This window comes from Anarhichas minor, unplaced genomic scaffold, assembly GCF_050575085.1.
Source record: "Anarhichas minor isolate MPS153535 unplaced genomic scaffold, ASM5057508v1 ptg000011l, whole genome shotgun sequence".
In the NCBI taxonomy this organism is placed as follows: Eukaryota; Metazoa; Chordata; class Actinopteri; order Perciformes; family Anarhichadidae; genus Anarhichas; species Anarhichas minor.
This window is the reverse complement of record NW_027466457.1, coordinates 11,199,554-11,219,649: the sequence shown is the minus strand read 5'-3', so window position 1 is coordinate 11,219,649 and position 20,096 is coordinate 11,199,554. Positions and strand designations below refer to the sequence as shown.

Here is a 20,096-nt window from a genome sequence, read left to right as displayed (position 1 = left end):
TACGTGTAACGAGCTGCAGCAGGCGGCAATAAGAGGATTTGGTTTCTTGAACGGTAAAGTTGGACAAAGGAATGTCAGACTTCTCTGGACTGATGCACTGAGCTCGTTTGTTTGCATCGCTGTAGTTTTATTAATAGTGTGATTGAAGCATTTCAACCAGCACTCAAGGAAGGAGGATACATCGGATGGACAACAGTTTCTTTATAGCATCAGAAGACCTGCAGATGTGCATTTACATCAGGCAAAAGGAGGAGAGATGGTTAACTCTTATGGCTTAAAGCGAACGGTCGACTTTTAGGGAAATACACGCATTTGCTTCCTGGTAGAGTCACGACGAGAAGACCGAATCAATCTTCTCATCTAACTTTACACCAGAAAGCGAATAAGCACATTTCCCAACTGTCAACCTTTAAAGACAATAAGTAGTGTCACAAGCAATCAAACATAATCATAACTAATTATTTCAACAGTTAATATCCGTCCTTGTTTAACGTTGCACCCAGAGCTCTGATGTAGAAAAAGCAAGCAGACGAGCTAACGCACAGGTCAACACAACGGTCACGATCAACGTCAAGTCAGTGGTTTTGACCCCCGTCTGTACAAAAACATGTCGCATATACACACAGTGCACCTCCCCATGAGGTTAGTGGTGCACCTCAAATTGGCTGAATTGGAATAAAACCGCACAGATCGTGAGGAAAGGCAGAATTTCACTGATCAGTCGCTTCCTTCATGTTTTCTGTTTAGTATTTATATTAAGCAACGAGCCAGTTGCTTTTCAATGAGTACATAACACCACACTGGTCTGCCTACATGCGTTACTGTAACATTTAGAAATGTTTTAATCTTCTGCAAAGGGACAGAACATTACTATTTAATCATGCACCGCATCAGTCCTCGCATATCAACTCTGAAAGCTCTTAATGTAGCCAACTGTGATTAAACATCATATAGACACTGGAACAGTTCATATTTACACAGGCTTTCAAGAAGCGTAGCACAACGTTGTAATTTCACTGAAAATTTGGGCTGCTCACGGTCCCGGAGGACCTTGTACAGGTATCTGTGAATAACAAAACAATATGACATCAGTTAAGTTTAGTGGGAATGCTTTAAGTCAAGGTGCCTTGTCCGTGTACCTTATAGTGGCAAGAGTACAGAAAGAATAAAAACATTTAGTCCCACCGTGTCCACTGCTTCAGGACACACACGCTCACATGGAGTTACAATAATAAGCAATGCAACAGTCACTGCTCGGCCGATGAGAAGAACTGACACGACTTTAACCTCTTTCAAGTCCTTCATTGTGTTAAAATGTCTCAATTACTGCACTCTTACTAAACGGATATTAACGTTGGATTTGCAATAACTTTTTTTTGTACATTCATAAACAAGAAATAAACACCAAAGTAGTTGCATAAGAGCCTTACGCACAAGTTAACGTGTAAAAGAATAAACTCTCCAAACTATGTAAACCTAAAAATGAAGTGATTCACCGCCTTCTGTTAGCAGACAATGAAACACAATCAATAACTATATAGTGTCCCTTTTGATGGAAGTACCGCCCACCGTCGGCTAAAAAAACTCCAACTCCAAATCCAAAGACCCATGCTACAGTCTGACCGTACAGAAGCAGATCTAATGAAGCACCCATTAGATCTGCTTTCAGTTCAGCAGAAAACTGGAAATCTAGTAACACAGGATCGGTGGAAGTGAACTACACGCTCTAATACGGGTGTTACAGTCGCAGCGTTAGGGCTAGAGAGTCACAATGTCCCCTTCAGCCACAGAGAGCCTCCTCTCCTGGGCCGTGGTTCTGGTCTTTGTTGGTTTTGTTGCGTCCTAACAGAGACTAGGCTTCAGACTCCAGGTCTTCTTCTGCTCCATTGCTCGTGTCGCCCGTCTCAGGCTCCAGCAGCAGGAATTTGCCGTCATTAGTTAGAGGCATGTTCTTCATCAGCTGGGCCAGGGCCTCTGGGTCCTTTTAAAGAAAATAAATATATATAAGTATGTTTACAAATGTTACAAATGTTTGATTAAAATAAAGTGGCATCATTGGAATAATATTGCAGTATTGTCTAACAGAAAATGGAAACACTCCCATGGCACTTTGTTTGATTGTATTCTACTTCGTCCTCCGGTTTATGCCTTAAACATCAACATCTTAATCAAAAGAACGTAGTAATGGGTTTTGAATTTAATTGCAGAAACATTTTTCTCTGAGTACATGGTGACGATACCTTCTTGGCTTCTGTAATGTCCTTCGCCAAGTTTATGGTGTAACATATCTGTGAATGAAGACAAAAAGATAAAGTTAATATTCACAGAGTATGTGCAGGGATCCTGACGTATGGAACACATTTGAAGACCTCTTCGCCACTTTAAGATCTAAGCGGATACATCAGCAACATATTTTAACTTACCAAATCTTAGTTTATGACATTTTTTTATTAGACACTTATTGCATACAATAGTATGACTTTTTATCAAATACTATAGTTTAAGATTTTCATGGCATATTACACTAATGCTATTTTTAATGACACACTATACTTTGACTTATATGCCCTTTTTCATGGCAGACTATATAATTAGTTTCTTTAGAAAATGTTTCACGACATTCTACACAATGACTTTAGACAGTTTTTATGACTGTTTTACTTTACCATGACATTTTTAGGACACCACATGCCATGACTGTTTATATTCATTTTTTTATGGCATGCTGTACAATGAATGTCTGAAAGGTTGTGCTGACCAGCTTGCCCAAATCTTCACACACATTTCTATCAGTCCACTGGTGCTGTGTGACATCCACTCCTGATTGACACACTCTTCTATCATACCGGCACCCAAGAAACGCTCCCATTAAAGGGTTAAATGACTACAGGCCCATCACCCGGATGTCTGTGCCGATTCCTTCCAGAGAGTGGTGTTGACCCAACTGAACGACATTACAGGACCCCTGTGGGGCCCCCTGCAATTTGCCTACCGGGTCAACAGGTGAGTGGATGATACCGTCATCAGGAGGAGTTCAGGAGGCGTGCGCCTACACTGCATCCAACCACCATTCTGAACAACAACGTGTCTGCTGTGGAAGCCTTCAGACATCCTGTTATTTTTATGTGTGCATCAGTAAACATGTGTCTGTATCTACCTTTTCGCCCTCTGTGTTGCTCTCAAAAACGAAGGCGCTGAACGAAGGCTCTCCCTCCTCATCTCCGTCACTCCAGTCTCTGCCTTCAACCACGAAGCCCATCAGCCTCCCGTTCTCCTGGTGGGCTGCAAACTGACACACTTCTCCAAGCTGGAACTGAGAAATGAGGAGAGTTGAGAGAAGGGACAGTGAGAGAATAAAGATTTCAAAAAAACAAATGTAGTAGGAGGACATGACTAAAAACCTCTTCGTAAAAAAGAGAAAAGGATTATTACTGAACCTATCTTTTGTCATACTTACACTTATTCTTGTAACTTGAGTCTGAGGGTCAATCAACCTATAGTGAAGACGTAATGGAGACATACATACAGTTTGAAAACACAGCAGTGATAAAGCCTCGACCAATCAGTTGTCTTTGTCTGTCCTCAGAGGTGGTATTTATGTAACGGTTCATAAACTCTACCTGAGGCTGCTGCTGGTGACCATGAGGTGGGACTCGGTGGTCCTGAAGATGTTGTGGATGGCTCGGGCAGCCAGCACCTGCCTCATGGCCTCAAAGATCACCTCCTGATTGTTGCCACAACGCACCGCCATGGAGCCTTGGAAGCGCACGGCAAATACTTGCTGCAGGAGGGAGTCTGCGGAAACACATAAACAGGAATATGTCAGCAGCAGGAACACTTAACTCGACAGCACTCGTGTAGGAAAGTAAACGCCTGGTACACAATCAATGCGTTTAAGCAGAACACAAACAGTGCTGCACAGAGAGAAAGTCAACCGTTAAGTTATAATAATAATAATAATAAAAAATCAAAGACGCTTTACAAGGCAGAGACAAACAGAACAAAAAAAAAAAAAGAAAAAAAAAAAAAAAAAAGAATAACTGGAGAAGCTGTGCTGAATGGATCATGTAATGGAGGGTAGGGTGCCGGGGTTAGCAGGTGAAGGCGAGTTTGAAGAGGTGGGTTTTGAGGGCTTGTTTGAATGATGATAGGGAGGAAGCCTCACGGATGTGGATGGGGAGGGAGTTCCAGAGAGGAGGTGCAGCAGCTGAGAAGGCCCTGTCACCCCAGGTCCGGCACTTGGTCCTGATGGTCTTCAGAGTGTTTGCACCGGCGGACCTGAGGCAACGGGTTGGGGTGTGGAGGGGGAGGAGGTCTGAAAGGTAGGGAGGGGCCAGGTTGTTTAGAGCTTTGTAGGTGGTGAGTAGTATTTTGAAGTCTATTCTGAATTTGACCGGGAGCCAGTGGAGGTTGCGAAGGACCGGGGTGATGTGATCATAGCGGCGGATGGAAGTGAGCAGTCGAGCGGCAGAGTTCTGAACATATTTGAGTTTGTTGATGATTTTGTTTGGAGAACCGTAGAGGATGCTGTTGCAGTAGTCGAGTCTGGAGGTTATGAGGGCATGGATGAGAATTTCGGTGGTGGCAGAGGACAGGGAGGGTCTGAGGCGTGCAATGTTCCTGAGGTGAAAGAAGGCAGTTTTGGTGATGTGGTTGGCGTGGGGTAGAAAAGAGAGGGTGGGGTCGAGGATGATACCGAGGTTGCGGACCTGGGTGGAGGGGGTGACGATGGAGCCATCAATGTTGGCTGGGCTGAACGGGTGAGGGAGTTAGGGCCGATGATGAGTATTTCAGATTTGTTGCAGTTGAGTTTGAGAAAGTTCTGTTGCATCCATGATTTTATATCAGTGAGAGCGGAGTGGGTGACGGAGGTGATGGTCTTGGTGGAGAAGTAGAGTTGGGTATCGTCAGCATAGCAGTGGAAGTTGAGACCATGACGACGGATGATTTGTCCAAGGGGAAGGATGTAAATGATGAAGAGGAGGGGACCAAGCACGGAACCTTGGGGGACACCGTGGGTGACTGGGGAGGTGGAGGATTTACAATTGTTTATTGCAATGAATTGATGTCGGTCTGAGAGGTATGAGGTGAACCAGGAGAGGGCAGTGCCAGTTATGCCAAGGGAGTACTGGAGACGTGAGAGGAGGATGGAGTGGTTGATAGTGTCGAAGGCGGCGCTGAGGTCAAGGAGGATGAGGATGGTGAGGAATCCAGAGTCAGCAGAGAGAAGTATGTCATTTGTGATTTTCAGTACGGCGGTTTCTGTGCTGTGTTTTGAACGGAAGCCGGATTGGAAGGGTTCGTAGAGATTATGGAGATTGAGGTGGGACTTGAGTTGTGATGCAACAGCTCTCTCGAGGACTTTGGACAGGTAGGGGAGGTTGGAGATGGGCCGGTAGTTGTTGGGGATGTCGGGGTCAAGACCAGGTTTTTTCAGCACGGGGGTGACAGCAGCGATCTTGAGTGTGGGGGGTATGAGACCTGAAGACAGTGAAGTTGCATTTAGAGGGAGGGAGGAAAATGGTTACCGTCAGTTTCTGTTGAACAGTCATCGTCTGTTTCTCCAAACGGATTTGTGCGTCTGCCAGGAAGGGAGCACACACACACCAGCAAAAAAGAAACAATTAAACTGCTGCATTGAGCCATTAAGAAGCATTCGGCTTCCTGGAAATAATAGAATAACCACTATGAGGCCAACTTTCAGGAAATCAACATCATCACCCACCAGCACTAGTCGTTCCGGTCTCTCACAAACATGCACCCACACACACTTCCCAGTTATTCCCTCACCTCCCCCCGGCCCTGTTCTGGTCCTGAAACTCAGAGGCCGGCAGCATGATGTCAAACTGAATAGGTGTCCCAGGGGCTATTAGGTCTTCTGGTTCCGGAGCAGCCCCCGTCTTCTGGGAACCACTACTGGCAGCATAAACACCTCCTGGCTTCGCTCTTTAAGAGTGAGACAGACCGAATGTAAGTAAACATCAAAACACCCAATACTCAACTCAAAGGTAAGGTCCACATGTTTTAAAGTCTCTCAATACAATGCTCACAAAAAGTAAATTGTTAATCCTCTCCACTGGCTGTGAGATCCCAACACAACTACACTGTAAGTGATGGGGGATAAAATCTTGTCTTGTGTAATACAATCTTCAGAGTGAATATATGCATGGAAGGTGGACTGTGGATTTGGTCCCCCATCACTCACATCACTCTACAGCATGTGATTAAAATCCAGAATATCATTGGTACCCATCGACCGAGCATCAGTGATATTGGTGAGAAGATGTGCCTGCGTAGAGCTCAAAGGATATTAAAAGACAATACCCACTTCAGCCTGTTCACCCTGCTGACGTAGTAACAGAAGTATCAGCTGCCGTACTGCATTTGGTTGCGTAACCATGTTGTACATCGATACTTAAAGTACCTTGTAACCTTGTTACTTACATTTCAATTGCATTAGGAAGGATTCCCTTCACAGCCAGTATGGACAAGAGGAACAATTACAGCGGCCACTTGTGTTTTGAGTGTACATACATTATGGACAGGTAGGTAGTGTTTTAAGTTATAACTTACCTCAAAACCTATGTTTCAACTGTTCAGTTCAGTGGCAGATGTAAACATGCCAAATTTGGGATTATTTCTTGAAACAATTAGCCCTTGATTTTAGACTGGGGTACACTTCTCATGTCCAGTCAGTGACTTGTTGATTTGCCATCTTAATTAAATGACATCTGTCGCTAGCACATCTATCAGCGGTACCTGGCCAGCTAATTGAGCTAACCATTGCTCCGTCAGTTGGTTGAAAATCTGCTGCTATTTTCAAAAGTTTTTGTCGTAATCTGTAACCTCACAACATGGTATGAAATGTTCATGGGGCTTTAAAGCAACGTTGAGTTAACCATGTATGCTAGGTAATAAGCTAGTTAGCCGGACGTGCTAACGTGTGCACCAGGCATTACATGAAAGTGGACAAACATAAAGTTTAAACTAGGCTATTCCTCACACATTTCTCTCTAGTGCTTTTAGATAGAATGAAAGAACAAACCACCATCCAAACGGTGTTTGTAAGAAGATTTGCTCTAATCAGAGCCACATGCACAGCGCTTCAACATGCCGAGTAATTCAGAGCTCAACACTCCTGCCTGTAATGTTTATGTACCATTGCTAAGATATAATTGGGCAATCCCTGTTCAAAGAAGCCTTTTAGTGAACAGCCAAGTGACCACTTATTGCAAACGGTTAGATTTAGCGGAAAAGATACAAAATGTTTGTGTTTTCAGTTCAGCGATGATCATCCTCAGTAATCATAGCTCGTCCTGAAGCAAACTGTTATCAATGTAAATTGAGTATCACTTTGTACACCAAGAACAAATAGATATAGAGGAAGATGTTTTAGATGTTTACAGTGTTGCACAGACACAAAGAAAAATCAGCATTTCACAATACTGACGATGCAAAAAGCATGGAACATACAAATCAAAAATGACGGTGCAGCTTAGTCCTCGGTTTTAAAAATTGATAAGACTTGCCACTGTAAAATGATTTAATTATTAACGTCAGGAGAGGATGCAGTATGAATGGCGAGCAGCATGCCTGACCTGTCAGGGTTGGGCGAGCCCTCTGGTCTCTTCTCAAAGCTGGTGATGGGGGTGACTGCCTGGATCGCGGTCTGGTTCAGTCGGATGGCCACAGCCTAACAACAAAGCAGGTGAATCATTCATAAAACCAGAGCAGTATAGCACTGTGTGTAAATATGCAAAAAATATTTAAAACATCACCAAATGTTAATATTAATGTTGTTTAGAATTAGCTGTATACTGTTCATTTTAATGGTTATTGTTGTTTTATTAATTGATATAAATCTATCTAATCTGAAGTGGTGAAACAACAAATAGATGTACCTTCCAAGACTAAAGATCAATTGTTTCTATGTCTGATTCAGTTGCTATTTTTTTAACTTTATTTGCAGTGTGTGTGTGTGTGTGTGTGTGCGCGTGGGTGGGTGTGTGTGTGTGTGTGTGTGTGTGTGCGCGTTACCTCTGGGTTGTCAGTCAGGTAGATCTGTCTGGAGATGTTGTTCACAGTACAAATCCACTGAGAAAGAAACACACAGAGATCCATATTAGGACTTCCTCTAGCTCAGACACGAGCCACCTGAAATCATGAGACTGTGACGGGCCAGTCAGATGTGCGTAGCACTAAAGCTAACATGAAAACCACACCAATAAGTCAGCTCCTCCATTGCTGTATGAAATGTTTGGACCAGCAGATGTATTTGGGATGAAGATGTAGAAACAATAAGGAAGCTCAAACATAGCCGTTTGAACGGCCTCTTTCACACTTACTTCCTCATATTCCCTTTTGCTCTCGGCTTGTAGAATCATTGACCTGGAGGCATTGATGGCAATGGAGAGAATTAAATAAAATGCATCCAGTATTTCATATACGTGTGTGTGCATTATTCTCATTGTTGGATATGTAGGAAAGTGTACATACGTTTTGCCTGAGGGGGAAGTTATCTGAAAACAGTAGCGTCTGTCTTCACACTCCACAGCCATGACGGAGCTGTTGTCCAGGTCCAGCACCATGCCCCCCGCCACCGCCCCACGCGGCTGACACATGAGGTTCCCTCCCTGGGTGAAGAAGTACAGTCGGTCCCAGGCTGTGGTCACTAGCCCCGTTTTACTAGAGAAGGGGCAGAACAAGTGAATAAAAAGATGAATGGGTGAAGAGGGAATGTCAAGGATTTAAGGCTGGATGTGACGGAGATTCCTTTCTCACAGTTCACAATGAAGATATGCAAGAAGTGTATTTTATGTCCTTTAAGTGTGAGAATATTAGGGATGTACGATCACAAACGTACTTTGGCCTTTGTAATTTAGAAGAAATTACACAATCTGTCAAATCAGACATGTCAATGTATTAAATACAAAAAAAGGCTTTTTAGAACCTAAAGCAGCCGAGTCTGCGGATAAAAAACAATGACAAAAGGCAAATAGTAGACCGTTATGGTTAATGAAGGAATATAAGGGGTTTGGGGGACAGCTATGAACTTTCTCATCATAAACTTTGAATAAAGAAGTGACCAGTGCTCTGTGCAGCGGAGGGGATGGGGCTTTAGTACTCTGTAGACTGAGTCTAGCATATCGTCCACAGCGGGCCTTTACATGGATGCTGGCTGATCTCTCCTTTACTCCCCAGAGGCTGGCGAGCACGAGCAGATGCCACATTTTGTACGTTTTTGCCATACTAACTTATAATGTTTCTGCCGGTAAAATACCGCCACTAATTTAATCCATGCTCTACTTTGTCACCCCCTGTGGTTGTGTCAGTGCCAGCGACTAATGTGCCTTTTTGAAGATTTTTACATCCGCTAACGGTGTGTTTTTGACTGCGGGTGGCAGGACTTGGCAGGAGTGTATGTCACCGTGCTTATAACTAAAACAAACAAGCATACATTAACAACGGCCAGATTGCCTCATATCGTCCATCAGTCCTCGTTAAATGACACTCTGCGGAGGTATAACGTATCAAGAAGAACTGGTCGTTTTTATCCGTTCACTGATACACTCTGCTGCTGTCATTAGCTTAAGTCCTTTTTAGTCAAAACCGTTTCCTCTGTTATTGTGGCCCCACTGACTTCTATTTAATCCAATTGTCAACAGAGTGGTGTTACATTGAAAAGGCTTAGAAACAGCTACATATTTTCTTTTTTCAGGACTTTGCATATAAAAAATAAACTACAGTATAACTTACCTTTGACTCGCTCAGTTTCAAAACAAAGTGACACGTGTATGACTCATTTAAATTGCTCACCTGAAAACCTCCCGCTTCTACATTCAGTTTGAAAAATATTCCTGGATAAATTTCCTTTGATTAATTTCCTTCGAATGTCTCATGCTGCCGCGGGTGACTGAGAGCCTTAATATTGAGAAACCAGTCGAAGTAGCAAATGTTCTCTGGACTCAGCGTTTGACAAGCGTTTGATGCTGCTGGCGGTGTGTGTGTGTGTGTGTGTGTGTGTCATTAAACAGAATGGCATTCTGTGGAAACCTTTTCTCTGGTGTCACAGACATTTGTCAGAGACTTTGGATATATATGAGCGAGAGACAGAGTTTGACAGCGCTGACATTTCACTAAATCACATTGCGGGCTACGCTGCAGTTCTACCCCCTGAAGCCATTAAGGAAGTTTCCCTTCTCATACATCCACTCTGCTATAAGCTGACAGCGCACACTGTCAACGTCTTACCTGACGCACCTCGTCTGCTGTGACAGACTTATTGTTTACTCTGGTCATGCGTATTTTGAGCAACTCTTGCAAGAGAAGCAACAATCTTTTCTCTGTTGCGTTTGGTTATTTAGAGATTTAAGACTTACCACATACCACTTAATTACTTAAGAAAATATTAAATTGTCACATATATAAAATGAGGACAGAGTCAAATAATCCTCAGCTGTATATCCCCCCCCCCCCCAAGACATCCCTTAACATTTCGACTAGCGGGGGAAAGCTACGTGGACAGGAAGCGTCCTTTGATTTACGATAAAGTCATAATGAGTGCAATTAATCTTACTTCCTAATGTTGAGGTAGCCGGCCTTCTGGATGAGTGTGCGATTGACAGGCTCAGTGTCCTTATCCGGCATATAGACGGTGTCCTCCACAGACAGAAAGTCCCTCTGGGACCCACGCATGGTCTCTGCCTCTGTGTCAAGCTGGGCCTGGATACTAGACGGGAAATAAAGTTTAAATACAGACAAATCCATTTAAACTATTTATAGCATTAAGATGCTAACCAAAAATATGGAATTTGTTTTTGCAGAACATCACAATATAAGTATTTGTGTTTAGGACCATACACAGCAAACCACATTATGTTATATTGTTAATACCACAGCTATGGTTCTTCACATTTGCTGCACACATAAATACGAATGTTAATGAGATGAGTGTTTACTTTTGAGTCATGTTGGACACGGAGGAGAGGAAGTTGTCCATCTTCTTTGACACCAGCTCAATGCCTTTCTTGAAGAAGCTGATCTGAGAAGTAAAAGGTAACAATGAGCAGTTCAGCTTGTATTTTGATTATTTTTACATTTTGTGTGATTATAATTGATAGAAATGTCTAGAAACAGATAATCACTTGATCACATGTACGGCTGCATACTAATGATAATTTTCATTATTGATTAATCTGCTGTTTATTTTCTTGATTAATCGTCTGTAAAATGGAAGAAAATAGTGAAAAATACTAAATACACAAAGATATTTAGTTTGCCGTCATATATTTAAAAGGAAAGCATCAAATCCTGACATTTGAGAAGCTAACAGAGAGTGTTTGGCATTTACACAAAATTGTTTCAAATAATTGTTGCAGATAGATTTTCTGTCGCTGGACTAATCTATTAATCGACTCCTCGTTGCAGCTCGTCGTGCTTACAGACTTTATACAATGTTTTTTTCTCAGTAGTTTGCAATGCATGGACATTTTCAACTGCCATTTGCAAACTAACTCAGTTCCAATGAGGAAATTGCTTCTCATTTTTGACTACCGAATTTGAACACTGATATGATGATGTGGTCTGACCTAGTTTGTAAGTACCTGTGCCTGTGTGTAGCCCAGCATGGGTTCGAGCATAGCTACTCTCTTGCGATACTGCAGGGCGTTGAGGGCGCAGTAATACTGCAGTGAGGCCTGGTGCTGCTTCCTTCTAGTGTACGCCACCTCCTTCACCAAGTCGGACTTCAGCTGTCCAGACGGGAGAGGGTTAAACATGCAATTATACAGTATATATATATATATATATATATATATATATATATATATATATATATAAATATATTAACATATCCAGCATAAACTCACTATCAAGCTCTGCACACACACACACACACTCATACATATGCAAATAAATGTCCTACTCTCACACATTACCTTGAATGTCTAACAAGACATGCCGACACATTCAATAGAAGCATATAAAGCAATATTTGCTCTGCAGCCATGAAAGGTCATGGTGATGTTACAGTCTGACTAAAACTGTGGGGCCTGCTGGGTAATTCCATCTATTTGTACTTCAAATGCTACTTAAACAATTCCACTGCATTACCAGAGTATTACTTCATTTCTAAGTCTTTTTTTACAGCTTTTGGGTTGAAAGTGTCTCGCGCTCACTCTACCTTCTCATTCTCCCTCTTCTTGGGCAGTCGGCTGTATTTGACCATCGCTGCCTCGTGCTCTGCAGGAGAGTAGAGAAAGAACATGAGGATCAGATAGCAACCGCAAAATAATGGTTTTCTAAAAATCACTTAGGATATCTACTTACCATCAGTGGCGATGCCAAATATTTCCTTCAGTGTGCTTATCTCTGAAACATTCAAAAGTATATGAAGTTGTGTTACAATATCTAAAATAGATCCACAATGTGAAAGAAATGCACCGATGCTTAAAGTAGATAAACTTAAGCTGTCGGTTCAAACTGAATCCTTTAGAAAATTACATTATTTTGCTATTTCACATGCTCACACAGTCTGTATGTGCTGTAAATTCGGGTAGTTACGTTTGCTCTGCCTAGAAAGCACAATTTCACCGCATTGTTCTGCTGCTTTCCTGTTTGGTGATCCTCTGAGAAAGACGCTTGACATCGTGACATCCTCTTCTTAACCACGCACCATCCTCTCAGAATAACACACACAGTCCTCTCTAACAGCAGCAGTTACCAGTTCTCCATTACTTTCGTGGAGAACGATTCGTTGAATGCTATTATTATTATTATTATTATATCTAGCAGGATTAGTTTAGAACAATATCCCGCGGCTGGTGTTTAACCTCACGCTTTCTTCAAAAGACAAGCTTTCAAATTTGTGTTATAGGCGAGAATACACATCGATCATTGTGAGCATCATTCTTATCTTCTTTAAAAGAAATACGGACTTCTGCAAACCGTGAGCAAATGAGGACGAACAGAATCTGACAAATAGCCGATCACATTGCTGTGACAGCGGCTTTGGGCAATTTTTCAGCATGTCAAAGGATTATTTCAGCCTCATTTGTTCAGGAGTAGCAGCTGATAACTAAAATCACATCATTTACTGTCAAGATGCTTTCGCTTAACTTACTGAAATGTAGTTAGCCCGAAACTGACTTTCGGACAAAAAGCTTGCTGCACACTTAGACATAGTATATATATACGTATATATATATATATATTGAGCATCAGGATCTCCCAGTTTTCCCATTCTTCCTTCTGTTGCCTCACATTTTATTGCCTGTATCCTCACTTTCCTGGTTTGGCAGCTAATACAAACGTAGTTCTGTGTTATTGACCCTGTTGGTAGTGTATTCCACCACACAGCAGCTTCTAGGGACCTTTTATGTCGTTTGTAAGCAGACAGAATTGAGGCCCCTTCACACAATACAAATAATGATTTCCAATACATATACTCTCATACTATTTATGAGCAAGAGGGTCAAAGTTCAAGGTGACGAAGTAGTATGTCCCAATTGAAAACATATGGCACGCAACAGTACGCACTTTGTAAATGCAGTATGAACTATCAGTAAAAAGATAAAGCATGTGATTTGGAACGCAGTGAAAGTCAATGGAGAGCGATGAATTGTTGTCTCCTCCGGTGTGGGCGGGCCTTATGGGCGCTGCGTCTCTATAGTGCATTTAAAAAAAAACACCATTTTAAAACTATCAAATGCAGCCACTGACCTTAAATTGCAGAATATACATTTATCCAGAATTATATACATTTCTAACTTATTAAGCATCACTAAAACCGCACTGACAGTCTTTTGCCAGAAGGTAGGGCTTCGCCTGTTGCATCAAACTGTTACAGAGAACAGATTAAATATCTGTAATAACGTCACAACAATGTGTCAGAATGAGGTCTAGTGGCCTATAGGGTTAAGGCGCTCTTCTCTCCTCATTATCCGACTGTTTACTTGGTCTTAAAGGCCTAAAATACCCCAATACACTTGGAAAAATAAAAATGTTTTACGATAAGTTTTTTATATTTGTGTGTGTGTCTCTACCTGTAAGGTCTTTCTCTCTGAACTGGATCAAGGGGAAAACCATGCTGTCGGCCATCTGGTTGGCTAGCACAGAGTGGAGCGAGTTCAGCTGAACAACAAAAAAAAACAAAAAAAAGATTATACAAAAATGTCGTGCACTGCACAAGGAAACAAACAAGAGATGTACCCGTGCCAAACATCTTGAGGGATTTCAATTTATTTCAATATTCACAGGAACACATGCTGCCAGTTATTATTCCTGCAGCGAGCTGGAAAGAAATGGGTGCAGAACTGCAGACAATGACTCTGCCACACCATAAAAAGCCCATATTGTGAAACACTTCTTGAAGAGAATAATAAAAACCTTTTGTTTACTGTGATATTGGAAACAGAACCACACATGGCACACACCAGGAAATCTCCCTTCTTATGAACGAGCTACGGTCCAGCATCGAACAAGATGACATCCAGGTTTATTGGAACGATTGAGCAAGTGCTAAAGTTCACCGGCTCAGGTGCAGCATTCGGCCTAATTCTCATTGTGAAAGGAGTTCTCGGCTGTAAATCACGAGGTAAAGGTCAAGCAAACAATCAACCTGTGTCCTCTGAGCACATGTGTGTGTGTGTGGATTGGTGTGTCCTAAATCCTGTTGAGTGCTGACTGGACAGGCTTGTGGACCCCCATGTCTGACAGTGACAGGCCCATCTGTTTTGTCTATACAACTGAGCCTACACACCCCTCCTTCATCCCTCCATCACTGTGACGGGCATCATATCCCCTCTTAGCATCTGTGTACAATCAGATGTGGTCTTACAGCGAGGTTAAAGGTCGGGTCTTTTCACCAGCATGCTAGTGGAGCACAGGTGCTACATGATAAAGAACAGACTACTCACCATGCAGTGGTTTATCATCCCTCTCACAGATAAACATAGAAAACAACAAGAATGCAGCTCACCTCTACTACAGTTTTGGCAAAGTTCTGCAGCGTGAGGATTACTTCTTCATCCCCTTTTCCAAGAGCAAAATTCTAGATAGAAGAAGAAGAAGAAGAAGAAGAAGAAGGGAGGGGGAACAAGTTTACACCCTGATGAAACCGCATATTGTTGCATAGATCGAGCCTACACTCGGTGCCAAGTAGTAAAGAAATAAGTAGCCTGCTAAGCCAGGATTTACAGCACGTTCCTTTCATGGAATAAGGCCAAAGATTCTAATAACCTCCATGCTAAGATGCTGAGTTTTAAGTATTGTTTAAAAAGGAGCTAAAAGTGCATCTATTACTGGTCATTGCATTTTTTTTACCCACCCAATCCAGAAAGCCAACGCATCTCTTTTTTTTTTAGCATGATTTAATAGACCTGCTCTGTTGACTTCAGCAACTTTTCTATTTCGTAGCTCTCGTTGGCTGCATGAAAGCAGACCCCATGATAGATCGCACAGAGAGGCACTTCTGCTTCAAGGTTATTTCAGGCACAGAGATTTCATTAAGACACGCATGCAACTGCGACGTCTGGCAGACACATGCAAACTCACACACAACATGGAAAGAAATGAAAAATGATAAAACGATGCATCTCTTTCTGTTGTGTTTTTTTATTGCAATCATACATATAAGTATAGGAGCCCATTAGCAGAGTCACTTGAATAATTCAACCACACTAGCTGTGAGTAGGACAATACAAAGTAGCCAAAACAAAGGCTGAAAAGCACTTCATTGCTTTGAGAGAATGCTGATAATTGAATTTCGTCGGCTACTCTCTTCTGTTATCTGGACTGCAGAGGCTGGCCGTTCAGAGGACAATGTTCAGAGAGACCGCAGAAGTAAAATCAAGCTGACACAAGACAGGGACATGTCCCAAAACCATGGGCACCCATACTTACTTTCTTCTCATAATCCAGAAGTTGGTGTGAGAGCTGCTCCGTGGCCAATCCCATCTCACTCTGTAGGGGGCAGATAGAGGCAGGAAGCAAAGTGAACACAAAGGATTACTCCGGATTTGTCCGTAGCTTCTACATTTTCCTCTCACTCTCTCTTTTCAGTCTCGAAGGAATAAAAAGGAAAATAAATGGACGACAGGTGAATGAGGGTTCAGATGAAATTCCTTGGAAAAGCACAAGGTGATGGGTCACATGAATGCCAACTCTACCGGTGAACGATTATTGGTTGAGAAAAGGTGTGACGTCATGCTACACAGGCTGTGTACGCGCTCAGGAGGGAAAATGAAGCATGTATTGGGACTGAGACATTTAAGCGTGTTGCTCAATTTGGCATCGTCTTCTCCAGAGAACAAAGAACAGCAAAGTCAAAACTATCTACACCCTGACAGCACAAGAGGAGTTTCACACCACTTCCCGAAAATCTTACCGAGTCAAATGTACAGAGGCACAGTGTACGGCACCTCCATTCCAGCTGCAAAACTAAAAGGTTCTCTGCTCTTTCTTCAATAACCTTCAGTATGTCAGTTACTCTTCAGTTTCCATTTGTGAGGTTAAAAAAAAATAGAATATCCTAGTTTGGCATTCGTCTGTTCAGAAGGACCATCTTCTCTTAAGTGCAAACCAAATCAATCCTCTACTAACGTTTAACCCCAAATCATCTTCAGCCAGATACAATTTTGACTCTTGTTCACATATGTCCACATATGCACTCATATGTGGACATTTGTGACAAATTTGAAGACATTTGCTATTGGGTAGTTGCTCTTCAATCCTAGCCACACACAGCAAAGGGAACAGAGTCTGTGTTTTGTTCAGTACCTGGGCTCCAAACACACGCTGCATGGATTGTAGCAGCTGGTTGGTGTAGTCTGTAAGCGTCCCAGAATCCTCCTCAAACACGCTGAGCAGGGAGCGAGTCTGTGGAAGAAGACATTCACACACGTACACACATACAATAGATGAATTACCTTATAAAAGAGTAGGTTCACACTTTTTCCCAAGTCTGTCTTAGTGGCTGACAGCAGTGAGGTGTCCACATAAACATGGAAACAGGTTGTACTTGCTGGAGTCATTGCTACCGTTTACTGTTACTGATTCCAACGCAAGTAACCGCAGACTAAATCAAAGGGCCTCATTCTGTGTGCAGATGATCTAAAGTTTGAGTGAAGATTATATGAGGCGTCAGCAGTCTGAGTTTGACAAATTACAACATGGATTTTTCACAACATTCTGACATTTTATAGAAAAAAAACTATTAATCTATTAACTGAATTATCAGGGAGAATAATCAGCAAATTTATCAAAAATGTAAATAACTGTAAGTTGCGTCACCAACTGTAAATCATACTGAGGTGTGTATTAGTCTTGGGGCAACAGCTCATTATGCAAACAAGTTTAAGCGTGTTTTAACAAATCACATCAAAGGTTTGTGTTTGTGTTCATCAGGGTAGATCAGGTGGAGCTCGGCATATTGTAATCGTGTCAAATGATCCTTTTTGTGATGAACACCAGACGTATAGTGCCTACGTTAAAAAACAAAGCAAAGGAGGGAACCTGTAACTCATAAAAGAGATGAATAAGAACAAGAGGAAAGATGTCATAAGACAACGAGTGAACGAAATGAGTCTGCAGTATGCAGAGGCATATATATGGAAGTGCAGCTCGGGAGTGAAACTAAAAAGGCAGAATGATTTTACTGCAGGCTGACTATGCAAACTGAGAAAATCCTGTCTGGGTGTAGTTTTTTCTTCTTCTTCTACAAACAGGTGCAGCAGGACAGGGCAGATACAGAGAGGAACACACCCATCAGCCGGAGTGTGCTTACAGTTCACTCCAGCTGACTGAGAGACATTTCACACCAAAGAGAAACGATCTGCCAACCTTTGCTGTGTTCACATTTTACTCCAGCCCTATTTCATGGAAGGAGGAAACAGCATTTTGTAGCAAAAACCCCCATAAAGACAGAAATAACCCTCTAGCTTTGGGTTGCACTTAAGCAGAACCATCAAAGAGTCTAGGAAAGGAGTGATGCAACTAAAAGCAGAGAACATGGGCTACATCTAAATGCAGCCTACATTAGAGGAGCGGTATAGCAAATACTGTCCTGCATTACACGTCACCCTCGCTGATAACCATGCAGAAGGCCTAGTGCAACTTTAATAACTTAACTGCACTATAAGACCTTTAAGCATCAAACATCATCTGGTATTCACTGCTGACAGCTACCACTGCTGCAAGCTAATTCTAGTGGAGTCCGATAATGGAAACCCCTCCCACATTCTGTGAGTAAGGCCCAGTTCTGCTCCCAGGACAGGGTCTAGCCCCCAGAAACCTACCTTCATACGATATTAGAGAATTAAAACATTGCAGGATATCTGGTTGAGCTATGCTCGTGACGGCTCCCACGGTGATGCGAGACTAAATGTAGACCAGCACATCGGAGAGTCGCCCTGTGACGGGCGGTAGCTTTGTAAACAAAACACAGAGACACGAACGCCGATAATTGTGATTAGCAGTGTTAACCGCACTGTAGTTATAGCGGGGAGGCACAGGCCTACCTGAGGACTGTCCTGCAGAGCTTCCTCCAGGAGCAGTTTGTGATGTACGGCCGGCATCTTGTTAGCTGTTGGAAGAGAAGGAACGGGAGCTTGAATTATTTAAAGCGTGGACTCGGTTTCCCAGAGGCCTCTGCGCGGGTGAGAGGACCACGTAGGAGTTGGAGGCGGGCCCAGTCTGATCTCATCCGCAGCCGCTGAGAGCAGAGTGAATAGTTAAAAAGACAGCTTCACTTTAACCCCAAATTAAATATTTGTGTAGTTTTATTTTTAATTAGATTATTTTCTGAAGATGTGATTTGATTTTTTTGAAGTTTCGATGGGCAGTTAGCGGTTGACTGTTATAGCAGATGTAGGCTACGTGTAACGTTTTTACCATTTCAGTATCAACAGTGCCCCCTGGTGGACATATGAAGAGTTGCAAAGTTTGATTTAAAAAAACGATATTCGTCCCTTGAAAAATACTTTGACTGATTGCACAACATCACACCAGAACAATACAATACTGTAACAAGGTCACAAGATACTACATTCTTGGCTGGTCAGATCCTTTACTGAAATCTAAAAGTACAGAAATATTAGCAGTAACATGTACTGAAAATGGAGGTGAAATCTTAGTATGTTAGGTATAATACTATTATAGTTTTGATACGAATGAATTGATTTGACTATTTTAATTACTTCATCAAAGTAATGTAACACAATCAATCAAATTGATTGTGTTACATTGATTGTGCTTATTGTTTGCTTCTCTAAGAAATGTTTTAATGTGGGCAATAAAGCTGAAAATTCCGATAAACATAAACCAGGCTGTGTAAACGTTATAACAGTTCACAACACTGTCTGACTCAACACACAGAAGGAATGTTATATCTAAGCTTTTACCAAAGTGAATATATTCGGATGTAACCCCTTTTGTAATTACCAACATTCAATTCAAATTCAAATACAAATGTAGCTGTGACTGATAACAATTGCATTCATTTTGTAATTAAATTACCTAACTTGGTTACATATGACTGATTACTCCCTCTGAAATGTAGTGGAGTACAAGCATAACGTAGCATCAATTGGGAATTATATTAAGGGAGATGTGTCTGAAAATGGAGCTCATAAAATCGATTATATTTGCGGAATGAGATTTCATCATTTGAGAATGACACAGTCTTTCAAGTGTGGAACTCATTATGGAGGCATTCAATAAAAGTTTTGATTGATCCACATTTTTCTTAACAAAATATTATATTGAAAAAATTAACTTGAACGTATAATTATGATCATAATATTGTGTTTTGCAGCCTTTCTAGACAAAAACATTAAAGATTTATATCAAATGTTTTAGGGGACTGCTGACAAACAAAATCTCCATCCTTACGTAACCTTTAATCTAATATGGAGTTTTAAAAACATTCACTTAAAACAATTGTAAAATGAACTGTCCTATGATGACTTCAACTGTTTCCAAGGCAATCTGGTCTATTTTGAGAACCGCAGTAATACGTTGACGTTAGAGAGGTAACTCAATTATCTCAGGGTAATGTCACTTAAAGAAATCTTTAAAAGCAGATGAAACACTAGTTTGTA

At 41.8% G+C, this 20,096-nt stretch overlaps 1 protein-coding gene across 2 annotated transcripts; it reads right to left on the bottom strand.

Annotated features, from left to right (window-relative positions):
* Positions 1-186: 186 nt before the first annotated feature.
* appl2 (adaptor protein, phosphotyrosine interaction, PH domain and leucine zipper containing 2) lies at positions 187-18,653 on the bottom strand. 2 transcript variants are annotated; one of them, XM_076089414.1, is made up of 21 exons: positions 18,516-18,653; positions 16,777-16,875; positions 15,901-15,960; positions 14,978-15,049; positions 14,043-14,130; positions 12,328-12,369; positions 12,182-12,240; positions 11,604-11,750; positions 10,959-11,041; positions 10,577-10,729; positions 8,497-8,685; positions 8,346-8,388; positions 8,038-8,094; positions 7,599-7,693; positions 5,791-5,946; positions 5,529-5,581; positions 3,621-3,795; positions 3,458-3,494; positions 3,158-3,313; positions 2,241-2,288; positions 187-1,981 (listed from the first exon to the last, which is right to left on the bottom strand). In XM_076089414.1, exons 1-21 carry the CDS (start codon positions 18,570-18,572, stop codon positions 1,853-1,855), a joined length of 1,998 nt encoding a protein of 665 aa, XP_075945529.1. In that variant the 5' UTR covers positions 18,573-18,653; the 3' UTR covers positions 187-1,852. The 2 variants fall into 2 exon arrangements, with proteins under 2 accessions (XP_075945529.1, XP_075945530.1); XM_076089415.1 differs by lacking the exon at positions 18,516-18,653 and adding an exon at positions 18,294-18,488.
* Between the last annotated feature and the right edge of the window lie 1,443 nt (positions 18,654-20,096).